Raw genomic sequence first — 22,398 nt, 5'->3', positions numbered from 1 at the left:
CAAAATATTTTGTAACTATGACTACTACTTTTAGGAACTAGAACTACTACATTTTAGCCCCATAACTAATATTAATACTATAAAACATGTTTATTATTGCACAGAGTACATTGTAACTATAACTACTACTTTTAGGAACTACAACTACTACATTTTAGCACCATAAGTAATAATACTACTATAAAAAAACATGTTTATTATATATTGTAACTATGACTACTCCTTTTAGGAACTAGAACTACTACATTTTCGCACCAAAACTAATAATACTACTATTAAAAAAACATGTTTATTATTGCACAGAATATATAGTAACTATAAATACTACTTTTAGCTAAACAACCATTATTGCTACTTTTATTGTAACTGCAACCACTACTACAGTACTACTTTGAATGGATCTACAACTAGGCCATTTAGCACTACAACTTTCACTACTACTCAAATATCATGTTTACTATTGCACATCATTTATTGTAAGATTAGTAATGAAGGAATAAAATAGATTAAGATATATAATATGATGTTCTGTATATACAATTCATGTGACATTTGTATTTATCTCTATTGTATTTTTTAAGTATTTAACTGAATCATAATCATTAACTACTTTTAGTGCTACAAACTTTGGTACTTTACTGTAAGTAACAACACTTACTTTTGGTACTACAACACAACTAGGTTAACTACGCTACGTTGTATACTATTATCATAGCTACTTAGTAGTAATACTGTAGTATTTATTGATAGTTTAGGAGTTTCTGGTCTCCATAGCAACATAGCTGACTTCCATTTTACTATAACTCTTATGCTGCTACTTTTACACTACATGCTATAATATTACTTTAGCTATTTAGTAGTAGTACTGTAGTATTCTGTCATATTTTAGGAGTCTCTGGTTGCCATAGCAACATGGCTGCCTTCCATTTGAATATAACTATTTTACTGCTACTTTTACACTACATGCAATACTATTACTTCTGCTATTTAGTAGTAGTATTGTAGTATTATGTGATATTTTAGGAGTCTCCGGTTGCCATAGCAACATAGCTGACTACCATTTTACTATAACTATTATACTGCTACTTTTACACTACATGCAATACTATTACTTCTGCTTTTTAGTAGTAGTACTGTAGTATTCCGTGATATTTTAGGAGTCTCCGGTTGCCATAGCAACATAGCTGACTTCCATTTTACTATAACTATTATACAGCTATTTTTACACTACATGCAATACTATTACTTCTGCTATTTAGTAGTAGTACTGTAGTATAAATAAACATTGATTGATGGATTGATGTTATGTGATATTTTAGGAGTCTCTGGTTGCCATAGCAACATAGCTGCCTTCCATTTGAATATAACTATTTTACTGCCACTTTTATACTACATGCAATACTATTACTTCTGCTATTTAGTAGTAGTATTGTAGTATTCCGTGATATTTTAGGAGTCTCTGGTTGCCATAGCAACTTAGCTGCCTTCCATTGTACTATAACTATTATACTGCTACTTTTACACTACATGCAATACTATCACTTCTGCTATTTAGTAGTAGTACTGTAGTATTATGTGATATTTTAGGAGTCTCCGGTTGCCATAGCAACATAGCTGCCTTTCATTGTACTATAACTATTATACAGCTATTTTTACACGACATGCAATACTATTACTTCTGCTATTTAGTAGTAGTACTGTAGTATCCCGTGATATTTTAGGAGTCTCTGGTTGCCATAGCAACATAGCTGACTTCCGTTAAGAAGCCCCCAACTCGCCTCACATTCTTTGCCAAGAGCTGTTATTATTTCACCAAAGTCCGCCTTCCTTCCGGGGCTCCTCTCCCGCCAACATCAAGCGGTCTTTCAACCGGACTGCGAGGGGAACTTTTCGCCGGACTCAATGAAATGTTCCGAGGCCAGAATCGCCACTTTAGATGTTTTTTTGTTTTTTTGTTTTTTTTTGTCGAAGCTAGCTTAAAGTGTAACGGCTATTAACCGGAAGTGGTTAGCAGGGAAAAAGGCACGTAAAACCGGAAGTGGTAAGCAGGAAAAAGGCACCCGGGGGATAAAAAACAGAAAAGAAAAAAGATTAGAGTTCAGCAAGAAGTCTGAGCAGAAGTCTCCCAGGACGAAGACTTCCTCCGTGGACCGAGTAGTGCCGTCCGTGTGCTGCGGGACCGCGGAGTTTGATGATGGGTTTGCCGACGCTGGAGTTCAGCGACTCTTTCCTGGACAGTCCTGAGTTCCGAGAGAGACTTCAGTGCCATGAAGCCGAGCTGAACAGAACCAACAGGTTTATTAAAGACCTCCTCAAGGATGGAAACATGCTCATATCCGCACTCACAAGTACGTAGGACACTTTTTAGCATGCCTTTATTAGTTCTTAAAGACCTCCTCAAGGATGGAAACATGCTCATATCCGCACTCACAAGTACGTAGGACACTTTTTAGCATGCCTCTATTAGTTCTTAAAGACCTCCTCAAGGATGGAAACATGCTCATATCCGCACTCACAAGTACGTAGGACACTTTTTAGCATGCCTCTATTAGTTCTTAAAGACCTCCTCAAGGATGGGAACATGCTCATATCCGCACTCACAAGTACGTAGGACACTTTTTAGCATGCCTCTATTAGTTCTTAAAGACCTCCTCAAGGATGGAAACATGCTCATATCCGCACTCACAAGTACGTAGGACACTTTTTAGCATGCCTCTATTAGTTCTTAAAGACCTCCTCAAGGATGGAAACATGCTCATATCCGCACTCACAAGTACGTAGGACACTTTTTAGCATGCCTCTATTAGTTCTTAAAGACCTCCTCAAGGATGGAAACATGCTCATATCCGCACTCACAAGTACGTAGGACACTTTTTAGCATGCCTTTATTACTAGTTCTTTTAGCATGGAATGACTCCTTTATTACTAGTTCTATTTGCGTGGAATGACTCCTTTATTACTAGTTCTATTAGTGTGGAATGACTGCTTTATTACTAGTTCTATTTGTGTGGAATGACTCTTTTTATTAGTAGTTGTATTAGTGTGGAATGACTCCTTTATTACTAGTTCTATTAGTGTGGAATGACTCCTTTATTACTAGTTCTATTTGTGTGTAATGACTCCTTTATTAGTAGTTCTATTAGTGTGGAATGACTCCTTTATTACTAGTTCTATTAGTGTGGAATGACTGCTTTATTACTAGTTCTATTAGTGTGGAATGACTCCTTTATTACTAGTTCTATTAGTGTGTAATGACTCCTTTATTACTAGTTCTATTTGTGTGGAATGACTCCTTTATTACTAGTTCTTTTAGCATGGAATGACTCCTTTATTACTAGTTCTATTTGTGTGGAATGACTCCTTTATTACTAGTTCTTTTAGCATGTAATGACTCCTTTATTACTAGTTCTATTAGTGTGGAATGACTCTTTGTATTAGTATGGAATGACTCCTTTATTACTAGTTCTTTTAGCATGGAATGACTCCTTTATTACTAGTTCTATTAGTGTGGAATGACTCCTTTATTACTAGTTCTATTAGTGTGGAATTACTCTTTGTATTAGTATGGAATGACTCCTTTATTACTAGTTCTATTAGCATGGAATGACTCCTTTATTACTAGTTCTATTTGTGTGGAATGACTCCTTTATTACTAGTTCTTTTAGCATGTAATGACTCCTTTATTACTAGTTCTATTAGTGTGGAATGACTCTTTGTATTAGTATGGAATGACTCCTTTATTACTAGTTCTTTTAGCATGGAATGACTCCTTTATTACTAGTTCTATTAGTGTGGAATGACTCCTTTATTACTAGTTCTATTAGTGTGGAATTACTCTTTGTATTAGTATGGAATGACTCCTTTATTACTAGTTCTATTAGTGTGGAATGACTCTTTGTATTAGTATGGAATGACTCCTTTATTACTAGTTCTATTAGTGTGGAATGACTATTTGTATTAGTATGGAATGACTCCTTTATTACTAGTTCTATTAGTGTGGAATGACTCCTTTATTACTAGTTCTATTAGTGTGGAATGACTCCTTTATTACTAGTTCTATTAGTGTGGAATGACTCTTTGTATTAGTATGGAATGACTCTTTGTATTAGTGTGGAATGACTCTTTGTATTAGTATGGAATGACTCTTTGTATTAGTGTGGAATGACTCTTTGTATTAGTATGGAATGACTCTTTGTATTAGTATGGAATGACTCCTTCACTTCCTGATGGACTACCAAGCTGAGGCACTCCAAGTAGAGTTTGACTGTCTCCTTTATTGCAATGAACTTTACACTCTGAGCAACTCAATACGTAAAGTATTATATTGTTACTCTCTTATGAACTAAATACTATATTGTTACTCTTATGAACTAGATACTATATTGTTACTCTCTTCTGAACTAAATACTATATTGTTACTCTTATGAACTAAATACTATATTGTTACTCTCTTCTGAACTAAATACTATATTGTTACTCTTATGAACTAGATACTATATTGTTACTCTCTTCTGAACTAAATACTGTATTGTTACTCTTATGAACTAGATACTATATTGTTGCTCTTATGAACTAAATACTATATTATTACTCTTATGAACTAGATACTATATTGTTACTCTTATGAACTAAATACTATATTGTTACTCTTATGAACTAAATACTATATTATTACTCTTATGAACTAAATACTGTATTGTTACTCTCTTCTGAACTAAATACTATATTGTTACTCTTATGAACTAGATACTATATTGTTACTCTCTTCTGAACTAAATACTGTATTGTTACTCTTATGAACTAGATACTATATTGTTACTCTCTTCTGAACTAAATACTATATTGTTACTCTTATGAACTAAATACTATATTGGTACTCTCTTCTGAACTAAATACTATATTGTTACTCTTATGAACTAGATACTATATTGTTACTCTCTTCTGAACTAAATACTGTATTGTTACTCTTATGAACTAGATACTATATTGTTGCTCTTATGAACTAAATACTATATTATTACTCTTATGAACTAGATACTATATTGTTGCTCTTATGAACTAAATACTATATTATTACTCTTATGAACTAGATACTATATTGTTACTCTTATGAACTAAATACTATATTGTTACTCTTATGAACTAAATACTATATTATTACTCTTATGAACTAAATACTGTATTGTTACTCTCTTCTGAACTAAATACTATATTGTTACTCTTATGAACTAGATACTATATTGTTACTCTCTTCTGAACTAAATACTGTATTGTTACTCTTATGAACTAGATACTATATTGTTACTCTTATGAACTAAATACTATATTGTTACTCTTATGAACTAAATACTATATTGTTACTCTTATGAACCAAATACTGTATTGTTACTCTCTTCTGAACTAAATACTATATTGTTACTCTTATGAACTAGATACTATATTGTTACTCTTATGAACTAAATACTATATTGTTACTCTTATGAACTAAATACTATATTGTTACTCTTATGAACTAAATACTATATTGTTAGTATCTTATGAACTAAATACTATATTGTTAGTATCTTATGAACTAAATACTATATTGTTACTCTTATGAACTAAATACTATATTGTTACTCTTATGAACTAAATACTATATTGTTACTCTTATGGACTCAATACTATATTATTACTCTTATGAACTAAATACTATATTGTTACTCTTATGAACTAAATACTGTATTGTTACTCTTATGAACTAAATACTATATTATTACTCTTATGAACTAAATACTATATTGTTACTCTTATGAACTAAATACTATATTGTTACTCTTATGAACTAAATACTATATTGTTACTCTTATTAAGTAAATACTATATTGTTACTCTTATGAACCAAATACTGTATTGTTACTCTTATGAACTAAATACTGTATTGTTACTCTTATGAACTAAATACTATATTGTTACTCCTATGAACTAAATACTATATTGTTACTCTTATGAACTAAATGCTATATTGTAACTCTTATGAACTAAATACTATATTGTTACTCTTATGAACTAAATACGGTATTATTACTCTTATGAACTAAATACTATATTGTTACTCTTATGAACTAAATACTATATTGTTACTCTTATGAACTAAATACTATATTGTTACTCTTATGAACTAAATACTATATTCTTATTCTTATAAACTAAATACTATATTGTTACTCTTATGAACTAAATACTATATTATTACTCTCATGGACAAAATACTATATTGTTACTCTCGTATGAACTAAATACTATATTGTTACTCTTATGAACTAAATACTATATTCTTATTCTTATGAACTAAATACTATATTGTTACTCTTATGAACTAAATACTATATTGTTAATATCTTATGAACTAAATACTATATTGTTACTCTTATGAACTAAATACTATTGAGTTACTCTCTTATGAACTAAATACTATATTTTTACTCTCATGAACAAAATACTATATTTTTACACTTTTGTGAACTAAATACCATGATACTCTCTTATGAACTAAATACTATATTATTACTCCATGAACAAAATACTTTATTTTTACACTTTTGTGAACTAAATACCATGTTACTCTCTTATGAACTAAATACTATATTGTTACATTCCTAACTAAATACTATATTGTTACTCTTATGAACTAAATACTATATTGTTACTATCTTATGAACTAAATACTATATTGTTACATTCCTAACTAAATACTATATTGTTACTCTTATGAACTAAATACTATATTGTTACTATCTTATGAACTAAATACTATATTGTTACTCTTATGAACTAAGTACTATATTGTTACTATCTTATGAACTAAATACTATATTGTTACTATCTTATGAACTAAATACTATATTGTTACTCTTATGAACTAAATACTATTGAGTTACTCTCTTATTAACTAAATACTATATTGTTACTCTTATGAACTAATACTATATCGTTACTCTTATGAACTAAATATTATATTGTTACTCCTATGAACTAATACTATATTGTTACTCTTATGAACTAAATGCTATATTGTTACTCTTATGAACTAAATATTATATTGTTGCTCTTATGAACTAAATACTATATTGTTACTCTTATGAACTAATACTATATTGTTACTCTTATGAACTAAATACTATATTGTTACTCTTATGAACTAAATATTATATTGTTGCTCTTATGAACTAATACTATATTGTTACTCTTATGAACTAAATACTATATTGTTACTCATATGAACTAAATGCCATATTGTTACTCTTATGAACTAAATATTATATTGTTGCTCTTATGAACTAATACTATATTGTTACTCTTATGAACTAAATAATATATTGTTGCTCTTATGAACTAAATACTATATTGTTACTCTTATGAACTAATACTATATTGTTACTCTTATGAACTAAATAATATATTGTTGCTCTTATGAACTAAATACTATATTGTTACTCTTATGAACTAAATACTATATTGTTACTCTTATGAACTAATACTATATTGTTACTCTTATGAACTAAATACTATATTGTCCTAACAAAGTAGTATATTGTTACTCCTATGCAAACGATACTATATTGTTACTCTTATGAACTAATACTATATTGTTACTTTTATGAACTAAGTACTATATTGTTACTATCTTATGAACTAAATACTATATTGTTACTATCTTATGAACTAAATACTATATTGTTACTCTTATGAACTAAATACTATTGAGTTACTCTCTTATGAACTAAATACTATATTGTTACTCTTATGAACTAATACTATATCGTTACTCTTATGAACTAAATATTATATTGTTACTCCTATGAACTAATACTATATTGTTACTCTTATGAACTAAATGCTATATTGTTACTCTTATGAACTAAATATTATATTGTTGCTCTTATGAACTAAATACTATATTGTTACTCTTATGAACTAATACTATATTGTTACTCTTATGAACTAAATACTATATTGTTACTCTTATGAACTAAATATTATATTGTTGCTCTTATGAACTAATACTATATTGTTACTCTTATGAACTAAATACTATATTGTTACTCATATGAACTAAATGCTATATTGTTACTCTTATGAACTAAATATTATATTGTTGCTCTTATGAACTAATACTATATTGTTACTCTTATGAACTAAATAATATATTGTTGCTCTTATGAACTAAATACTATATTGTTACTCTTATGAACTAAATACTATATTGTTACTCTTATGAACTAATACTATATTGTTACTCTTATGAACTAAATACTATATTGTCCTAACAAAGTAGTATATTGTTACTCTTATGCAAACGATACTATATTGTTACTCTTATGAACTAATACTATATTGTTACCCTTATGAACTAAATACTATATTGTTACTCTTATGAACTAAATGCTATATTGTTACTCTTATGAACTAAATATTATATTGTTGCTCTTATGAACTAATACTATATTGTTGCTCTTATGAACTAATACTATATTGTTGCTCTTATGAACTAATACTATATTGTTACTCTTATGAACTAATACTATATTGTTACTCTTATGAACTAAATACTATATTGTCCTAACAAAGTAGTATATTGTTACTCTTATGCAAACGATACTATATTGTTACTCTTATGAACTAAATACGATATTATTACTCTTATGAACTAAATACGATATTGTTACTCTTATGAACTGAATACGATATTATTACTCTTATGAACTAAATACTATATTGTTACTCTTATGAACTAATACTATATTGTTACTCTTATGAACTAAATACTATATTGTCCTAACAAAGTAGTATATTGTTACTCTTATGCAAACGATACTATATTGTTACTCTTATGAGCTAATACTATATTGTTACTCTTATGAACTAAATACTATATTGTTACTCTTATGAACTAAATGCTATATTGTTACTCTAATGAACTAAATATTATATTGTTGCTCTTATGAACTAAATACTATATTGTTACTCTTATGAACTAAATGCTATATTGTTACTCTTATGAACTAAATATTATATTGTTGCTCTTATGAACTAATACTATATTGTTACTCTTATGAACTAAATAATATATTGTTGCTCTTATGAACTAATACTATATTGTTACTCTTATGAACTAATACTATATTGTTACTCTTATGAACTAAATACTATATTGTCCTAACAAAGTAGTATATTGTTACTCTTATGCAAACGATACTATATTGTTACTCTTATGAACTAAATACGATATTATTACTCTTATGAACTAAATACGATATTGTTACTCTTATGAACTGAATACTATATTGTTACTCTTATGAACTAAATACGATATTGTTACATTCCTAACTAAATACTTTATTTTTACTCTTTTGAACTAAATACTATATGATTACTCTCTTTTAAACTAAATACTATATTGTTACTCTTATGTAATAAATACTATATTGTTACTCTTATGTAATAAATACTATATTGTTATTCTTATGTAATAAATACTATATTGTTACTCTTATGTAATAAACACTATATTGTTACTCTTATAAACTAAATACTATATTGTCATGCGCTTCTGAACTAAAATATTATATTTTTACACTTAACTAAGTACTTTATTAACACTTATTAGCTAACTACTATATTGTAACTTGTATGAACTAAATACTATATTGTTACGCGCTTATGAACTAAATATTTAAAAAAGTTTGATTATTAAAAATTTTTTTTAAACACATTTTATATTTTTTTTTTATCGAATTTTGCAAATTATGAATTGATTTAAAAATTGGCATTAATAAGAATCGCACTTTGGATGTGAATTAGATTTTTTTCGGGCACCACTAATATTCTTTGCATATTAAATTGTTTTACTCCGAACTAAATAGTACATTTTTGCATTCTTATGAACTTAATAAAACAATATCTCAACTCAAAACACTTGTATCTCAAATCAACGCCTCCCAATGGAGTTCAATTCAAATTAATCCAATTTAGTCATCTAATTTAGTATTTCTTAACCATAAGGTGGGGCTCATTGTTGGGCCAAGAGTGCCCTCTAGAGGGCCGGCAAAAATATCTGTTTCTCAGCTGTGGTCCGTATCGGCTGCAGTGGTACTCAGTAATACACTTTTCCACCACTTGTGGCAGTAATGACATCATCAAACAAACAGAAGAAGTGTGGAGCTAAAAAGTCAAACATTTTCATTTGCAGTTTAATTTGATTGACAGTTTAGTTAAGAAACATATTCATTATTAATTCAGTTTATTTTTGCACTTTTTTTTTTAAATGTAAATGTGGTTTTCGACAGTTATTTATGATTTCCTTCTTATGCGGAAGTATATTTGGTTAGTATTTTCTTTTCTAATCAGCCTGACCCAAGGTTTATGTGTTAAATAAATACAAAACACAAAAGCAGTGAAGTTGTGTAAATGGTCAATAAAAACAGAATACAATGATTTGCAAATAACTTCCAACTAATATTCAATTGAATAGACTGCAAAGACAAGATACTTAACGTTCAAACTGACAAGCTGTTTTTTTTGTGCAAATAATCAATAACTTACAATTTATGGGAGACAGGTCTGGACTACATTCAGGCCAGTCTAGTACCCGGAGTCTTTTACTATGAAGCCACGCTGTTGTAACACGTGGCTTGGCATTGTCTTGCTGAAATAAGCAGGGGCGTCCATGGTAACGTTGCTTGGATGGCAACATATGTTGCTCCAAAAGCTGTATGTACCTTTCAGCTTTAATGGTGCCTTCACAGATGTGTAAGTTACCCATGTCTTGGCCACTAATACACCCCCATACCATCACACATGCTGCCTTTTACACTTTGCGCCTATAACAGTCCGCATGGTTGTTTTCCTCTTTGGTCCGGAGGACACAGTTTCCAAAAACAACTTGACTCGTCAGACCACAGAACACTTTTCCACTTTGCATCAGTCCATCTTAGATGAGCTCGGGCCCAGCGAAGCCGGCGGCGTTTCTGGGTGTTGTTGATAAATGGCTCCGTTTGCATATTAGAGTTTTAACTTGCACTTACAGATGTAGCGACCAACTGTAGTTACTGACAGGGGTTTTCTGAGGTGTTCCGGAGCCCATGTGGTGATATCCTTTACACACTGATGTGGCTTTTTGATGCAGTACCCCCTGAGGGATCAACGCGTTGTGATTTCTCCAGATTCTCTGAACCTTTTGATGATATTACGGAGCGTAGATGGTGATATCCCTAAATTCCTTGCAATAGCTCGTTGAGAAATGTTCTTAACTGTTCGACAATTTGCGCACGCGTTTGTTGACAAAGTGGTGACCCTCGCCCCGTCCTTGTTTGTGAACGACTGAGCATTTCATGGAAGCCGCTTTTATAGCCAATCATGGCACCCACCTGTTCCCAATTAGCCTGTCCACCCGTGGGATGTTCCGAATAAGTCTTTGATGAGCCTTCCTCAACTTTCTCAGTCTTTTTTGCCACCTGTGCCAGCTTTTTTGAAACATGTTGCAGCCATCAAATTTCAAATGGGCTAGTATTTGCAACAAATAACAACGTTTCTCGGTTGGAACGTTAAATATCTTGTCTTTGCAGTCTATTCTATTGAATATAGGTTGAAAAGGATTTGTTGTATTCTCTTTTTATTTACCATTTACACAACATTAGGGTTTTGTATTTATTTTTTTACTGTCACTGAACGTTGGCGTCACCACAAAGACAAGTATTGAGTCGCGGAGAGAAAGAAGACAAATGTCCCTGGGGGCCTCTCAAGTTCCAGGGGTCCTCCATTCAGTGTAGCTGGTGAACATCATCGTCATGGCAGTTCTGGCCCATGAATGGACTGTTCTGTGTGTCTCCCCTCCAGGTCTTTCTCTCGCTGTGCAGCGCTTCTCGCAGTCCCTGCAGGAGTTCCAGTTCGAGTGCATCGGAGACGCCGAGACCGACGACGAGGTCAACATCGGTGGGTTGAACGAGACGCGTATCGTATTCCCTCGCGCTGTGACCGGGGGGCGTTTGTTTACTCAACTGCAGAGACGTCCAATCGGGCGGGGAGGCCGTTTTTCATGCCCGAAAAATGTAACATACTCTGGGACCGTCCCAATGTTTGTGTTAGTCGTGCCTTCTAAAGGGGCAGACGAAGACACATGTTTCAATGGGAACTGCACTTTTTTACGAATTTTGCCCATCGTTCACGATCATTATTAGTGACAAGAACATCATCTTAGGGTTTTAAAGATGATAAAAACACTTGGAAGATGCGGCAAATGCTATTCACCTCTGTAGCTAACAAGACACCTTCATAACAATATGTAATATGTACAATATACACACTGCAAGTATATATATCATGTAGTAACAGACACCTTCATAACAATATGTAATATGTACAATATACACACTGCAAGTATATATATAATGTAGTAACAGACACCTTCATAACAATATGTAATATGTACAATATACACACTGCAAGTATATATATCATGTAGTAACAGACACCTTCATAACAATATGTACAATATACACACTGCAAGTATATATATAATGTAGTAACAGACACCTTCATAACAATATGTAATATGTACAATATACACACTGCAAGTATATATATAATGTAGTAACAGACAGCTTCATAACAATATGTAATATGTACACCATTACATGTTATGTAGACCACAAGAAAGTGTTTTCCATTTAGAAAAAAATCCTAATATGACCCCTTTAAAGGCCTACTGAAAGCCACTACTAGCGACCACGCAGTCTGATAGTTTATATATCAATGATGAAATCTTAACATTATAACACATGCCAATACGGCCGGGTTAACTTATAAAGTGACATTTTAAATTTGCCGCTAAACTTCCGGTTCGAAACGCCTCTGAGGATGACGTATGCGCGTGACGTAGACCGGGGAACACGGGTATGCCTTCCCCATTGAATACAATACAAAAAAGCTCTGTTTTCATTTCATAATTCCACAGTATTCTGGACATCTGTGTTCGTGAATCTGTTGCAATTATGTTCATTGCATTATGGAGAAAGAAGCTGAGCAAGCAAAGAAGAAAGTTGTCGGTGCGAAACGGACGTATTTTTCGAAGGAAGTCAGCAACAACAGTACACAGCCGGCGCTTCTTTGTTTACATTCCCGAAAGATGCAGTCAAGATGGAAGAACTCGGATAACAGAGACTCTAACCAGGAGGACTTTTGACTTCGATACACAGACGCCTGTAGAGAACTGGGACAACACAGACTCTTACCAGGATTACTTTGATTTGGATGACAAAGACGCAGACGTGCTACTGTGAGTATGCAGCTTTGGCTTCTAAACATTTGATCGCTTGACCGTATGTGCGCAACTTTTTTTTTGCGTATGTATGTAACTTTTTTAAAAATATATAAGCTTTATGAACCTTGGGTTAGGTGAACGGTCTTTTGGGCTGAGTGATTGTGTGTGTTGATCAGGTGTTTGAATTGTATTGGCGTGTTCTATGGAGCTAGGAGCTAGCATAGGAGCTAGGAGTTAGCATAACAAAGACGTAGGTGTTTTTATGCAGGATTAATTTGTGTCATATTAAATATAAGCCTGGTTGTGTTGTGGCTAATAGAGTATATATATGTCTTGTGTTTATTTACTGTTGTAGTCATTCCCAGCTGAATATCAGGTACCGTGAGTATGCAGCCTTGGCTGCTAAACATTTGATAGCTTGACCGTATGTGCGCGTCACGTACGTAACTTTTTAAAAATATATAAGCTTTATGAACCTTGGGTTAGGTGAACGGTCTTTTGGGCTGAGTGATTGTGTGTGTTGATCAGGTGTTTGAATTGTATTGGCGTGTTCTATGGAGCTAGGAGCTAGCAGAGGAGCTAGGAGCTAGCATAACAAAGACGCAGGTGTTTTTATGCAGGATTAATTTGTGGCATATTAAATATAAGCCTGGTTGTGTTGTGGCTAATAGAGTATATATATGTCTTGTGTTTATTTACTGTTGTAGTCATTCCCAGCTGAATATCAGGTCACTCTCACAGCATCTTCCCTATCTGAATCGCTTCAACTCCCCACTAGTCCTTCACTTGCACTTTACTCATCCACAAATCTTTCATCCTCGCTCAAATTAATGGGGAAATTGTCGCTTTCTCGGTCCGAATCTCTCTCACTTCATGCGGCCATCATTGTAAACAATAGGGAACTTTGCGTATATGTTCAACTGACTACGTCACGCTACTTCCGGTAGGTGCAAGCCTTTTTTTATCAGATACCAAAAGTTGCAATCTTTATCGTCGTTGTTCTATACTAAATCCTTTCAGCAAAAATATGGCAATATCGCGAAATGATCAAGTATGACACATAGAATAGATCTGCTATCCCCGTTTAAATAAAAAAAAATCATTTCAGTAGGCCTTTAATGCGCCTTATGTATGAAAAAAGACCCGAATAGAACCACTCATCGGCAGTGCGCCTTCTAACCCGGTGCGCCCTATGGCATGTTGCAAAGTGACCGCGGTGACCCTCACATTGTGACGACTTTCTCCACTGTGGTTGCATTTGTAGCCCAGTCGCTGAAGGAGTTCTCTCAGCTGCTGAGCACCATGGAGGAGGAGAGGAAGCGACTGGTGAGTCATGACTTCACACCAACAACACCTGTCGTGTCTGAGTAGGCTCTCCAAACTAGCACTTCCTGTGTGACTTAGAGCGAAAGTCCACGTCAGGAACCGTGACTGGACCGCATTTGCTTCTCGTCCTGAGCGAGGTTTTATTTCCCCACTAGTGTGACTCACACTTCATCAAGCACAGGCCTTTGTGTGTGTGTGTGTGTGTGTGTGTGTGTGTGTGTGTGTGTGTGTGTGTGTGTGTGTGTGTGTGTGTGTGTGTGTGTGCCTTTGTGAAAGTTTGCATGGTCTACTTGTGAAGGAACCATGTGGAACCTATTCCAACAATTCCCCAGTGAGACTGAGAGACGAGCCCCTCGCTGCCTGGGAAAGTCCGTCAAAGACTTTAGTGTGTTGTTACTAGCGCTAATTTGCCTCTTTCTAGTAACTCCACTGTTGACCTCATGAGCTGATTTCTATTCCAGTCTGATCAGAAGTGAACTTTCAACGTACCTTTGGGTCTGGCCGTCTCAAGTTTCATGAAGGTTATTGTAGCGTGGTGAAAGCAGCCACTTCCTGTTTCTCACAGAGATGACCTCATGATGTGAAAGTAAAGTTCCACACATGTGACTGCAAAGTTATCCAGATCTAAAGGCTCTGGACTAAAGATGTCTGTCAACAGTTGGAGTCTTATGGTGGAACACATGCACGCTTATGTACATCTGCACAATGATGTCATCAACACATGCACGCTTATGTACATCTGCACAATGATGTCATCAACACATGCACGCTTATGTACATCTGCACAATGATGTCATCATCAGCCAATCAGGGCTGCAACCATTCATCTTTTAAAAGCCTCCATTTATATTCTGTTGCTTCGATTCATCATTTGAGCGTAACTAATACACATTTATAAAATCCGGACCGCATAAAAGAAGGTAAAACAAGTTGAATAGAAGGAAAGAGGCGGTCAAAAGTTAAAAAAGAGGGTCATAGTAGTGGATTAATAGTAAAATAAGGTGAATAAAGCGTAAATAAAAGGTAAATAGAAGGTAAAAGAAGGTCAAATGGAAGTAAATGTTGGAAAGAACAGGTAAATAAAAGGTAAAACAAGAGAAATAGAAGGTAAAAGAAGTTACATAGAAGGAATATAAAATCCGGACCGCATAAAAGAAGGTAAAACAAGTTGAATAGAAGGTAAGAGACGGTCAAAGAAGGCAAAAGTTAAATAGAGGGTCATAGAAGTGGATTAATAGTAAAATAAGGTGAATAAAGCGTAAAATAAGTAAATAGAAGGTAAAAGAAGGTCAAATGAAGATAAATGTTGGAAAGAACAGGTAAATAAAAGGTAAAACAAGAGAAATAGAAAGTAAAAGAAGTTACATAGGAGGAATATAGAAGGTAAAAGAAGTTAATAAAAGTTAAAAGACGGTAAAAATAAGGTAAACAAGGTAAATAAAAGGTAAACAGGTAATAGAAGGTAAAATAAGTTAAATAAAAAGTAAATAGAAGATAAATTAAGGGTATAAGAAGGAAACTAGAAGGTAAAAGAAGTTAGAAGGAATATAGAAGGTAAAAGAAGTAAATAGAAGATAAACGGTAAATAAAAGGTAAACAACAGGTAAAATAAGTTAAATAGAAGATAAATAAAAGGTATACAAAGAAAAATAGAAGGTAAAAGAAGTTAGAAGGAACATAGAAGGTAAAATAAGTAAATACAAGTTAAAACAAGATCAATAGAAGGTAAAACAAAGAAATAAAAGTTAAAAGAAGATACTTAGAAGGCAAAAGTCAATACAATACAAAAAGAAAAGAAATACAAGGTGAATAAAAGGTAAACGAAAGGTAAAATAAGGAAATGAGAAGGTAGATCAAGGAAAATAGAAGGTAAATTAAAGGTTAAAGAAGGTAAGTAGAAGTTAAAATAAGGTGGATAGAAGGTAAATGTTCTAAAGAATAGGTAGATAGAAGGTAAATTAAAGGTAAAAGAAGAAAACTAGAAGGTAAAATAAGTTACATAGAAGGAATATAGAATGTAAAAAGTAAATAGAAGGTAAAACAAGGTAGATAAAAGGTCAAATAAGTTAAATATATGGTCGATAATAGGTCAAATAAATGAAATAGAAAGTAAATAACAGGTCAAAGAAGTTATATGGTAGATAAAAGGTCAAATTAGTTCAATAGAAGGTAAATAAAAGGTAAAAGCAAGTAAAGTGAAGATAAATAAAAGGTCAAAGAAAGAAAATAGAAGGTAAAATAGGTGAAATAGAAGGAATATGAAAGGTAAAAAGTAAATAAAAGATTCAAGAAGATAAATAAAACAAGGTAAATAAAAGGTAAGATAAGTTAAATGGACGGTAGATAAAATGTAAAATAAATCATATAGAAGGTAAATAAAAGGTAAGATAAGTTAAATAGATGGTAGGTAAAAGGTCAAATCCATAGGGTTCTTTAACTAGCATTTAAGTCGGCTTGCAATATCTCCCCAAATTGTAATGTTCTAATCCAGGATGTTTACTTTTGTGTTTAGAATGTGTCACAGGCCAAGAAACATTTGCTGTTGCTCACTTGGCTGCAGTTCATGTACGCTCAGAGGCCTCCATGCTGCAGTTCATGTACGCTCGGAGGCCTCCATGCTGCAGTTCATGTACGCTCGGAGGCCTCCAGGCTGCAGTTCATGTACGCTCAGAGGCCTCCATGCTGCAGTTCATGTACGCTCGGAGGCCTCCATGCTGCAGTTCATGTACGCTCGGAGGCCTCCATGCTGCAGTTCATGTACGCTCGGAGGCCTCCATGCTGCAGTTCATGTACGCTCGGAGGCCTCCATGCTGCAGTTCATGTACGCTCGGAGGCCTCCATGCTGCAGTTCATGTACGCTCGGAGGCCTCCATGCTGCAGTTCATGTACGCTCGGAGGCCTCCATGCTGCAGTTCATGTACGCTCGGAGGCCTCCATGCTGCAGTTCATGTACGCTCGGAGGCCTCCATGCTGCAGTTCATGTACGCTCAGAGGCCTCCATGCTGCAGTTCATGTACGCTCGGAGGCCTCCATGCTCACTTGGTGCCGCTAACAACTGAGCAGGAAGTGGCGGACATCTGTCCTCATCTCTTGTCTGACTCTCACTCTCACGCCGCTCTCCTCCCACAGATCCAGAACGCCGACGACGTGTTGATCTCGCCGCTGGAGCGCTTTCGCAAGGAGCAGATCGGCGCCGTCAAGGTAACGACGCGCGGCGGCGGTCTCACAGTCCCGGTCTTCAGATAAGCCGTGGACGTGTCAGGGCGGGGGTCATGGGAACGGACGCAGGGAGGGAGAACGGGCGGCTCGTCACAGACGTAAACATGGCCGGTGTCTGCTTTCACCACGTCACCTTCTTGTGTCCATGCTCCAAACAATTCACACATTTCAGCGTTCTCATTCGGAAATCTTCTCCCAAATTGTAATCCCATTCAAACCATTCCACTTTCCAAATGTTCCACTCGTTCATTTCTGTCCAAAAGTCCCTAAATGGCCAGGAATTCCACACTAAATAGCCAACGTAAACACATGCCGTCTGTCTCAACCCATTCAAACTATTCCAAGTTCAAAATGCTCCTTGCTAATGTTAGCCAATTGCTAGCATGCTAACTTTATTTGCTCATCAACACCCGTGCTCACCTGCGTTCCAGCGATCGGCGGAAGGACGAAGGACTTCACCCGATGCGTTTGGCGGCCGGGAGACGTAGGAAGTCAAGGTGAGGTCGGCGGCTAGCGCTCCAACAAAGTCCTCCTGGTTGTGTTGCTGCAGTCCGCCGCTAATATACCGATCCCACCTACAACTGTCTTCTTTGCAGCCTTCATTGTTCATTAAACAAATTGCAAAAGATGTCCAGAATACTGTGGAATTATGAAATGAAAACAGAGCTTTTTGTATAGGATTCTACGGGGTACCATAACTTCCGTTACTCGGACTTCGTCACGCGCATACGTCATCATACCGCGACGTTTCAGCCGGATATTTCCCGGGAAGTTTAAAATGTCACTTTCTAAGTTAACCCGGCCGTATTGGCATGTGTTGCAATGTTAAGATGTCATCATTGATATATAAACTATCAGACTGCGTGGTCGCTAGTAGTGGCTTTCAGTAGGCCTTTAAAATCACCAGCTGTCTTGCCCAGATCAACGGAAACTGGAAGATGAAGCTTGGAACAACAATCCGTGAACGTGAGAGGACGATCCTGCGTGAAAGTGCAGGTCAGACACGCTCCTGTGAGTGTAGAATGTGGCGAGAGCGTGCGAGGCTGCAGCTGCTCTGGACTCGTCCCGTCGTGTTGATTAGTCATGTTTCAACGGCATGCCTAAATATTGACGCTTGCTGGGAGCTGGAACGTTCTTTTAAACAAAACATCACACAAAGACGCCGATATTTCACACTTGTTGATTACGTCACAAGTTCCTGGTTGTCCTGATTATTGTCCATCCGTCTCCTACAGGAGGGAAAGAAGCAGTTTGACAAGGAGACGGAGAGGTACTACTCAGTCCTGGACAAGCACCTCAGCTTGTCCCCCAAGAAGAAGGAGTCACAGCTGCAAGAGGTAACCGACAACACACTTTGACGACATAATAGCATGGTTGGCGGTAAACTTAAATGCCGTGGTGGGCCGTCAGGGCCAGCAAGGCCTTCTCTGCTGGCCTGACATAACCACAAATCATGATCATAATTAAAGATAAAAGTCATTTTTAATTCACTTTCCTTAAAGGCCTACTGAAATGACATTTTTTTATTTAAACGGGGATAGCAGATCTATTCTATGTGTCATACTTGATCATTTCGCGATATTGCCATATTTTTGCTGAAAGGATTTAGTATAGAACAACGACGATAAAGATTGCAACTTTTGGTGTCTGATAAAAAAAAGGCTTGCCCCTACTAGAAGTAGCGTGACGTAGTCAGTTGAACATATACGCAAAGTTCCCTATTGTTTATAATGATGGCCGCCAGAAGTGAGAGAGATTCGGACCGAGAAAGCGACGATTTCCCCATTAATTTGAGCGAGGATGAAAGATTTGTGGATGAGGAACGTGAGAGTGAAGGACTAGAGTGCAGTGCAGGACGTATCTTTTTTCGCTCTGACCGTAACTTAGGTACAAGCTGGCTCATTGGATTCCACACTTTCTCCTTTTTCTATTGTGGATCACGGATTTGTATTTGAAAGCACCTGGGATACTATATCCTCTTGAAAATGAGAGTCCAGAACGCCAAATGGACATTCACAGTGACTTTTATCTCCACGACAATACATTGGCGAAGCACTTTAGCTACGGAGCTAACGTGATAGCATCGTGCTTAAATGCAGATAGAAACAAAAGAAATAAGCCCCTGACTGGAAGGATAGACATAAAATCAACAATACTATTATCAGGAGACACCGAAACAAACATAATCTAACCTGGCCGTATTGGCATGTGTTGCAATGTTAAGATGTCATCATTGATATATAAACTATCAGACTGCGTGGTCGCTAGTAGTGGCTTTCAGTAGGCCTTTAATGATCTAAAAGTATTCATATTCTCTTCATGTATATGCTCCTTATATATGAATATATAAATTATATATATGAATATGCTCCTTCTAGCGCTGTTGTTTTTAGGTTATATAGTTTTTATCCAATCAGAATTCAGCTAGCTTATGTTCACTAGAGAAAAGCGCTATATAAATATAATTCACTTCACTTCAGTTGGTGCGGTATAGCTCGGTTGGTAGAGTGGCTGTGCCAGCAACTTGAGGGTTCCAGGTTCGATCCCCGCTTCTCCCATCCGAGTCACTGCAGTGTTTCCCACACATTCATTTATTTGTGGCGGCCCGCCACGAAAGAATTACGTCCGCCACAAATAAAAATAAAAAAATTAAAAAAATAAAAACACTTTTTTTTTTTTTTTTGTCCTCTCCAGCTTCTCAGGCAAATCATATACCGTATTTCCTTGAATTGGCGCAGGGAATATAGTATTCGCACGTCTAGAATTACTGCCGGGTCAAACTCCTTTCTCAAAATAATTAACGCATGCTTGGCCTTATCGCCGGTTCATTATTAACGCCGGATAAAATTTGTTTCGCAAAATATTAATTTTATTATAGCATGTCTATAATTTTCGCCGGGTCAAACTCGTTTCGCAAAATATTTAGCATATGGCTAGAACATCTGCCGGGTCAAATTCGTTACGTCACGAGTGACGCTTTACCTGTCCTCATTTTCAAAATGGAGGAAGCTGCTTTCAGTAGTTTACAATCGCACAAAGGAAAAAAGATAAAGAGCTATTCAGTAGGATTTAAGGTCCAAGCTATTGAATACCGGTACAGTATGCTAAAGAGAACAGCAAGCAGCTATGTTTTATGTCAAATACTGTATAAGTCATTAAACCTCCCGGTGGTAGAGGGCGCTGCCGCGCTAGTGATCCTTCTTGCGACTTCCGGTACTGCAGAAGAAGTGACAACACGCAGCAAGAGATTTTTTTTTTCTTTTTTTCTCTCGCCTGAACTTTTACTTCTAACATGGAGGATTACATACCGGTATCTAAAATAAAACAGTTTTCTAAACTGGACTTTCAATGGAAGCAGGAGGTAATAATTAAAGGAATATGTCCATCGAGACAGAGACTTTTAAAACTAAAGAAAGAAAATAATGAAGACTTCTATAAACAAGTTATCGATGCTTTTGGTCAGAAGGAGCTGCAAATGGACTCCATTTATAAGTACAGGTAAGACCATAATAACGTTTCTTTTATTAAATGTGCTTGTCATGATGGTATGCTTACATCACACTCAAAGCGCACGCCTAAATTTACCGCATTCCTTTTGGTAAACGCCGGAGTGAGAAGAGGTTTTAAAATAATTACCGCATGCACGGCCATCCCGCAGGCTTCCGGTAAACGCCGGAGTGACAGGAGGTTTTAAATTAATTAACGCCCCTGCGGCTATTCAAGGAAATACGGTAGTTGATGTAGATGCCCATATCGGCTGTTCACATTTGCTTTACAAAATACAAGTGTAGGATACTTCTCTTGTTGCCTTATTTGTATTTGACTTTATTAAATGTATTTCTATTAGAAACACAACATGTGTATATAACAAAGGGTGCAAAGTGTGCAGGCACTAGGAAACACATGGTTAAGTGTAGGGAGTAAAACTGATGGCAGTCTAAAGTTCAAGATTTTTGGAGCTCTTTGTTCAGTGGATCAGATGTTTGATGAAGCTCTGTGTCTATCTACCACCACTACTGTTTTATGTTTATTTGTTACTGACTGTGGCAGGACACCTGTTTCACTTTATGTTGCTGGTAAATAATATGCTTGTAGTAGTAGGCTAAAGTGAAATGATTTAGTATGCACTAATTAAAGGGGCAGAGCTTTGAGACATTTTAGCTTTTATATTTTATATGATATATTTTTTGTAAGAACCACAATTAATAAATATATTTCAGTGAATAACTTATTGTTCAAATCTGTATATAAATATGTACATAAAGTGTTATACTGTTATTATTAATTAGTAAGTATACATTTTTTTAGCCTTTTTAGAGAAAATCATATCAAATCATTGTAGTAAATAATGCAAATTACTCGATAATGTCATTGTGACCACGCCCATAGCCACGCCCCCACCGCCACAGGTATCTTGGCAGTTTATGGGAAACACTGCACTTCCGTTGTGCCCTTGGGCAAGACACTTTACCCACCTGCTCCCAGTGCCACCCACACTGCTTTAAAAAAAATGTAACTTAGATATTCGGGTTTCACAATGTAAAGCGCTTTGA

At 35.2% G+C, this 22,398-nt stretch overlaps 1 protein-coding gene across 2 annotated transcripts in view; it reads left to right on the top strand.

Moving 5' to 3' along the window:
• Nucleotides 1-1,766: 1,766 nt before the first annotated feature.
• The window catches only part of arhgap42a (Rho GTPase activating protein 42a), a 55,731-nt gene continuing 35,099 nt past the window's right edge, over nucleotides 1,767-22,398 (top strand). The window contains exons 1-5 of one of the 2 annotated variants that reach the window (XM_062049257.1): nucleotides 1,767-2,348; nucleotides 11,878-11,973; nucleotides 14,565-14,626; nucleotides 17,756-17,827; nucleotides 19,081-19,182. In XM_062049257.1, the coding sequence (XP_061905241.1) occupies nucleotides 2,192-2,348; nucleotides 11,878-11,973; nucleotides 14,565-14,626; nucleotides 17,756-17,827; nucleotides 19,081-19,182 (489 nt within the window). In that variant the 5' untranslated portion in view covers nucleotides 1,767-2,191. Of the gene's footprint in view, nucleotides 2,349-2,791; nucleotides 2,859-11,877; nucleotides 11,974-14,564; nucleotides 14,627-17,755; nucleotides 17,828-19,080; nucleotides 19,183-22,398 lie in introns of those variants that run through there. The other variant, XM_062049258.1, reaches the window with a different exon arrangement.

This window comes from Entelurus aequoreus, linkage group LG05, assembly GCF_033978785.1.
Source record: "Entelurus aequoreus isolate RoL-2023_Sb linkage group LG05, RoL_Eaeq_v1.1, whole genome shotgun sequence".
In the NCBI taxonomy this organism is placed as follows: Eukaryota; Metazoa; Chordata; class Actinopteri; order Syngnathiformes; family Syngnathidae; genus Entelurus; species Entelurus aequoreus.
The sequence above is the reverse complement of the archived record's forward strand: the minus strand, read 5'-3'. Positions and strand labels throughout refer to the sequence as shown.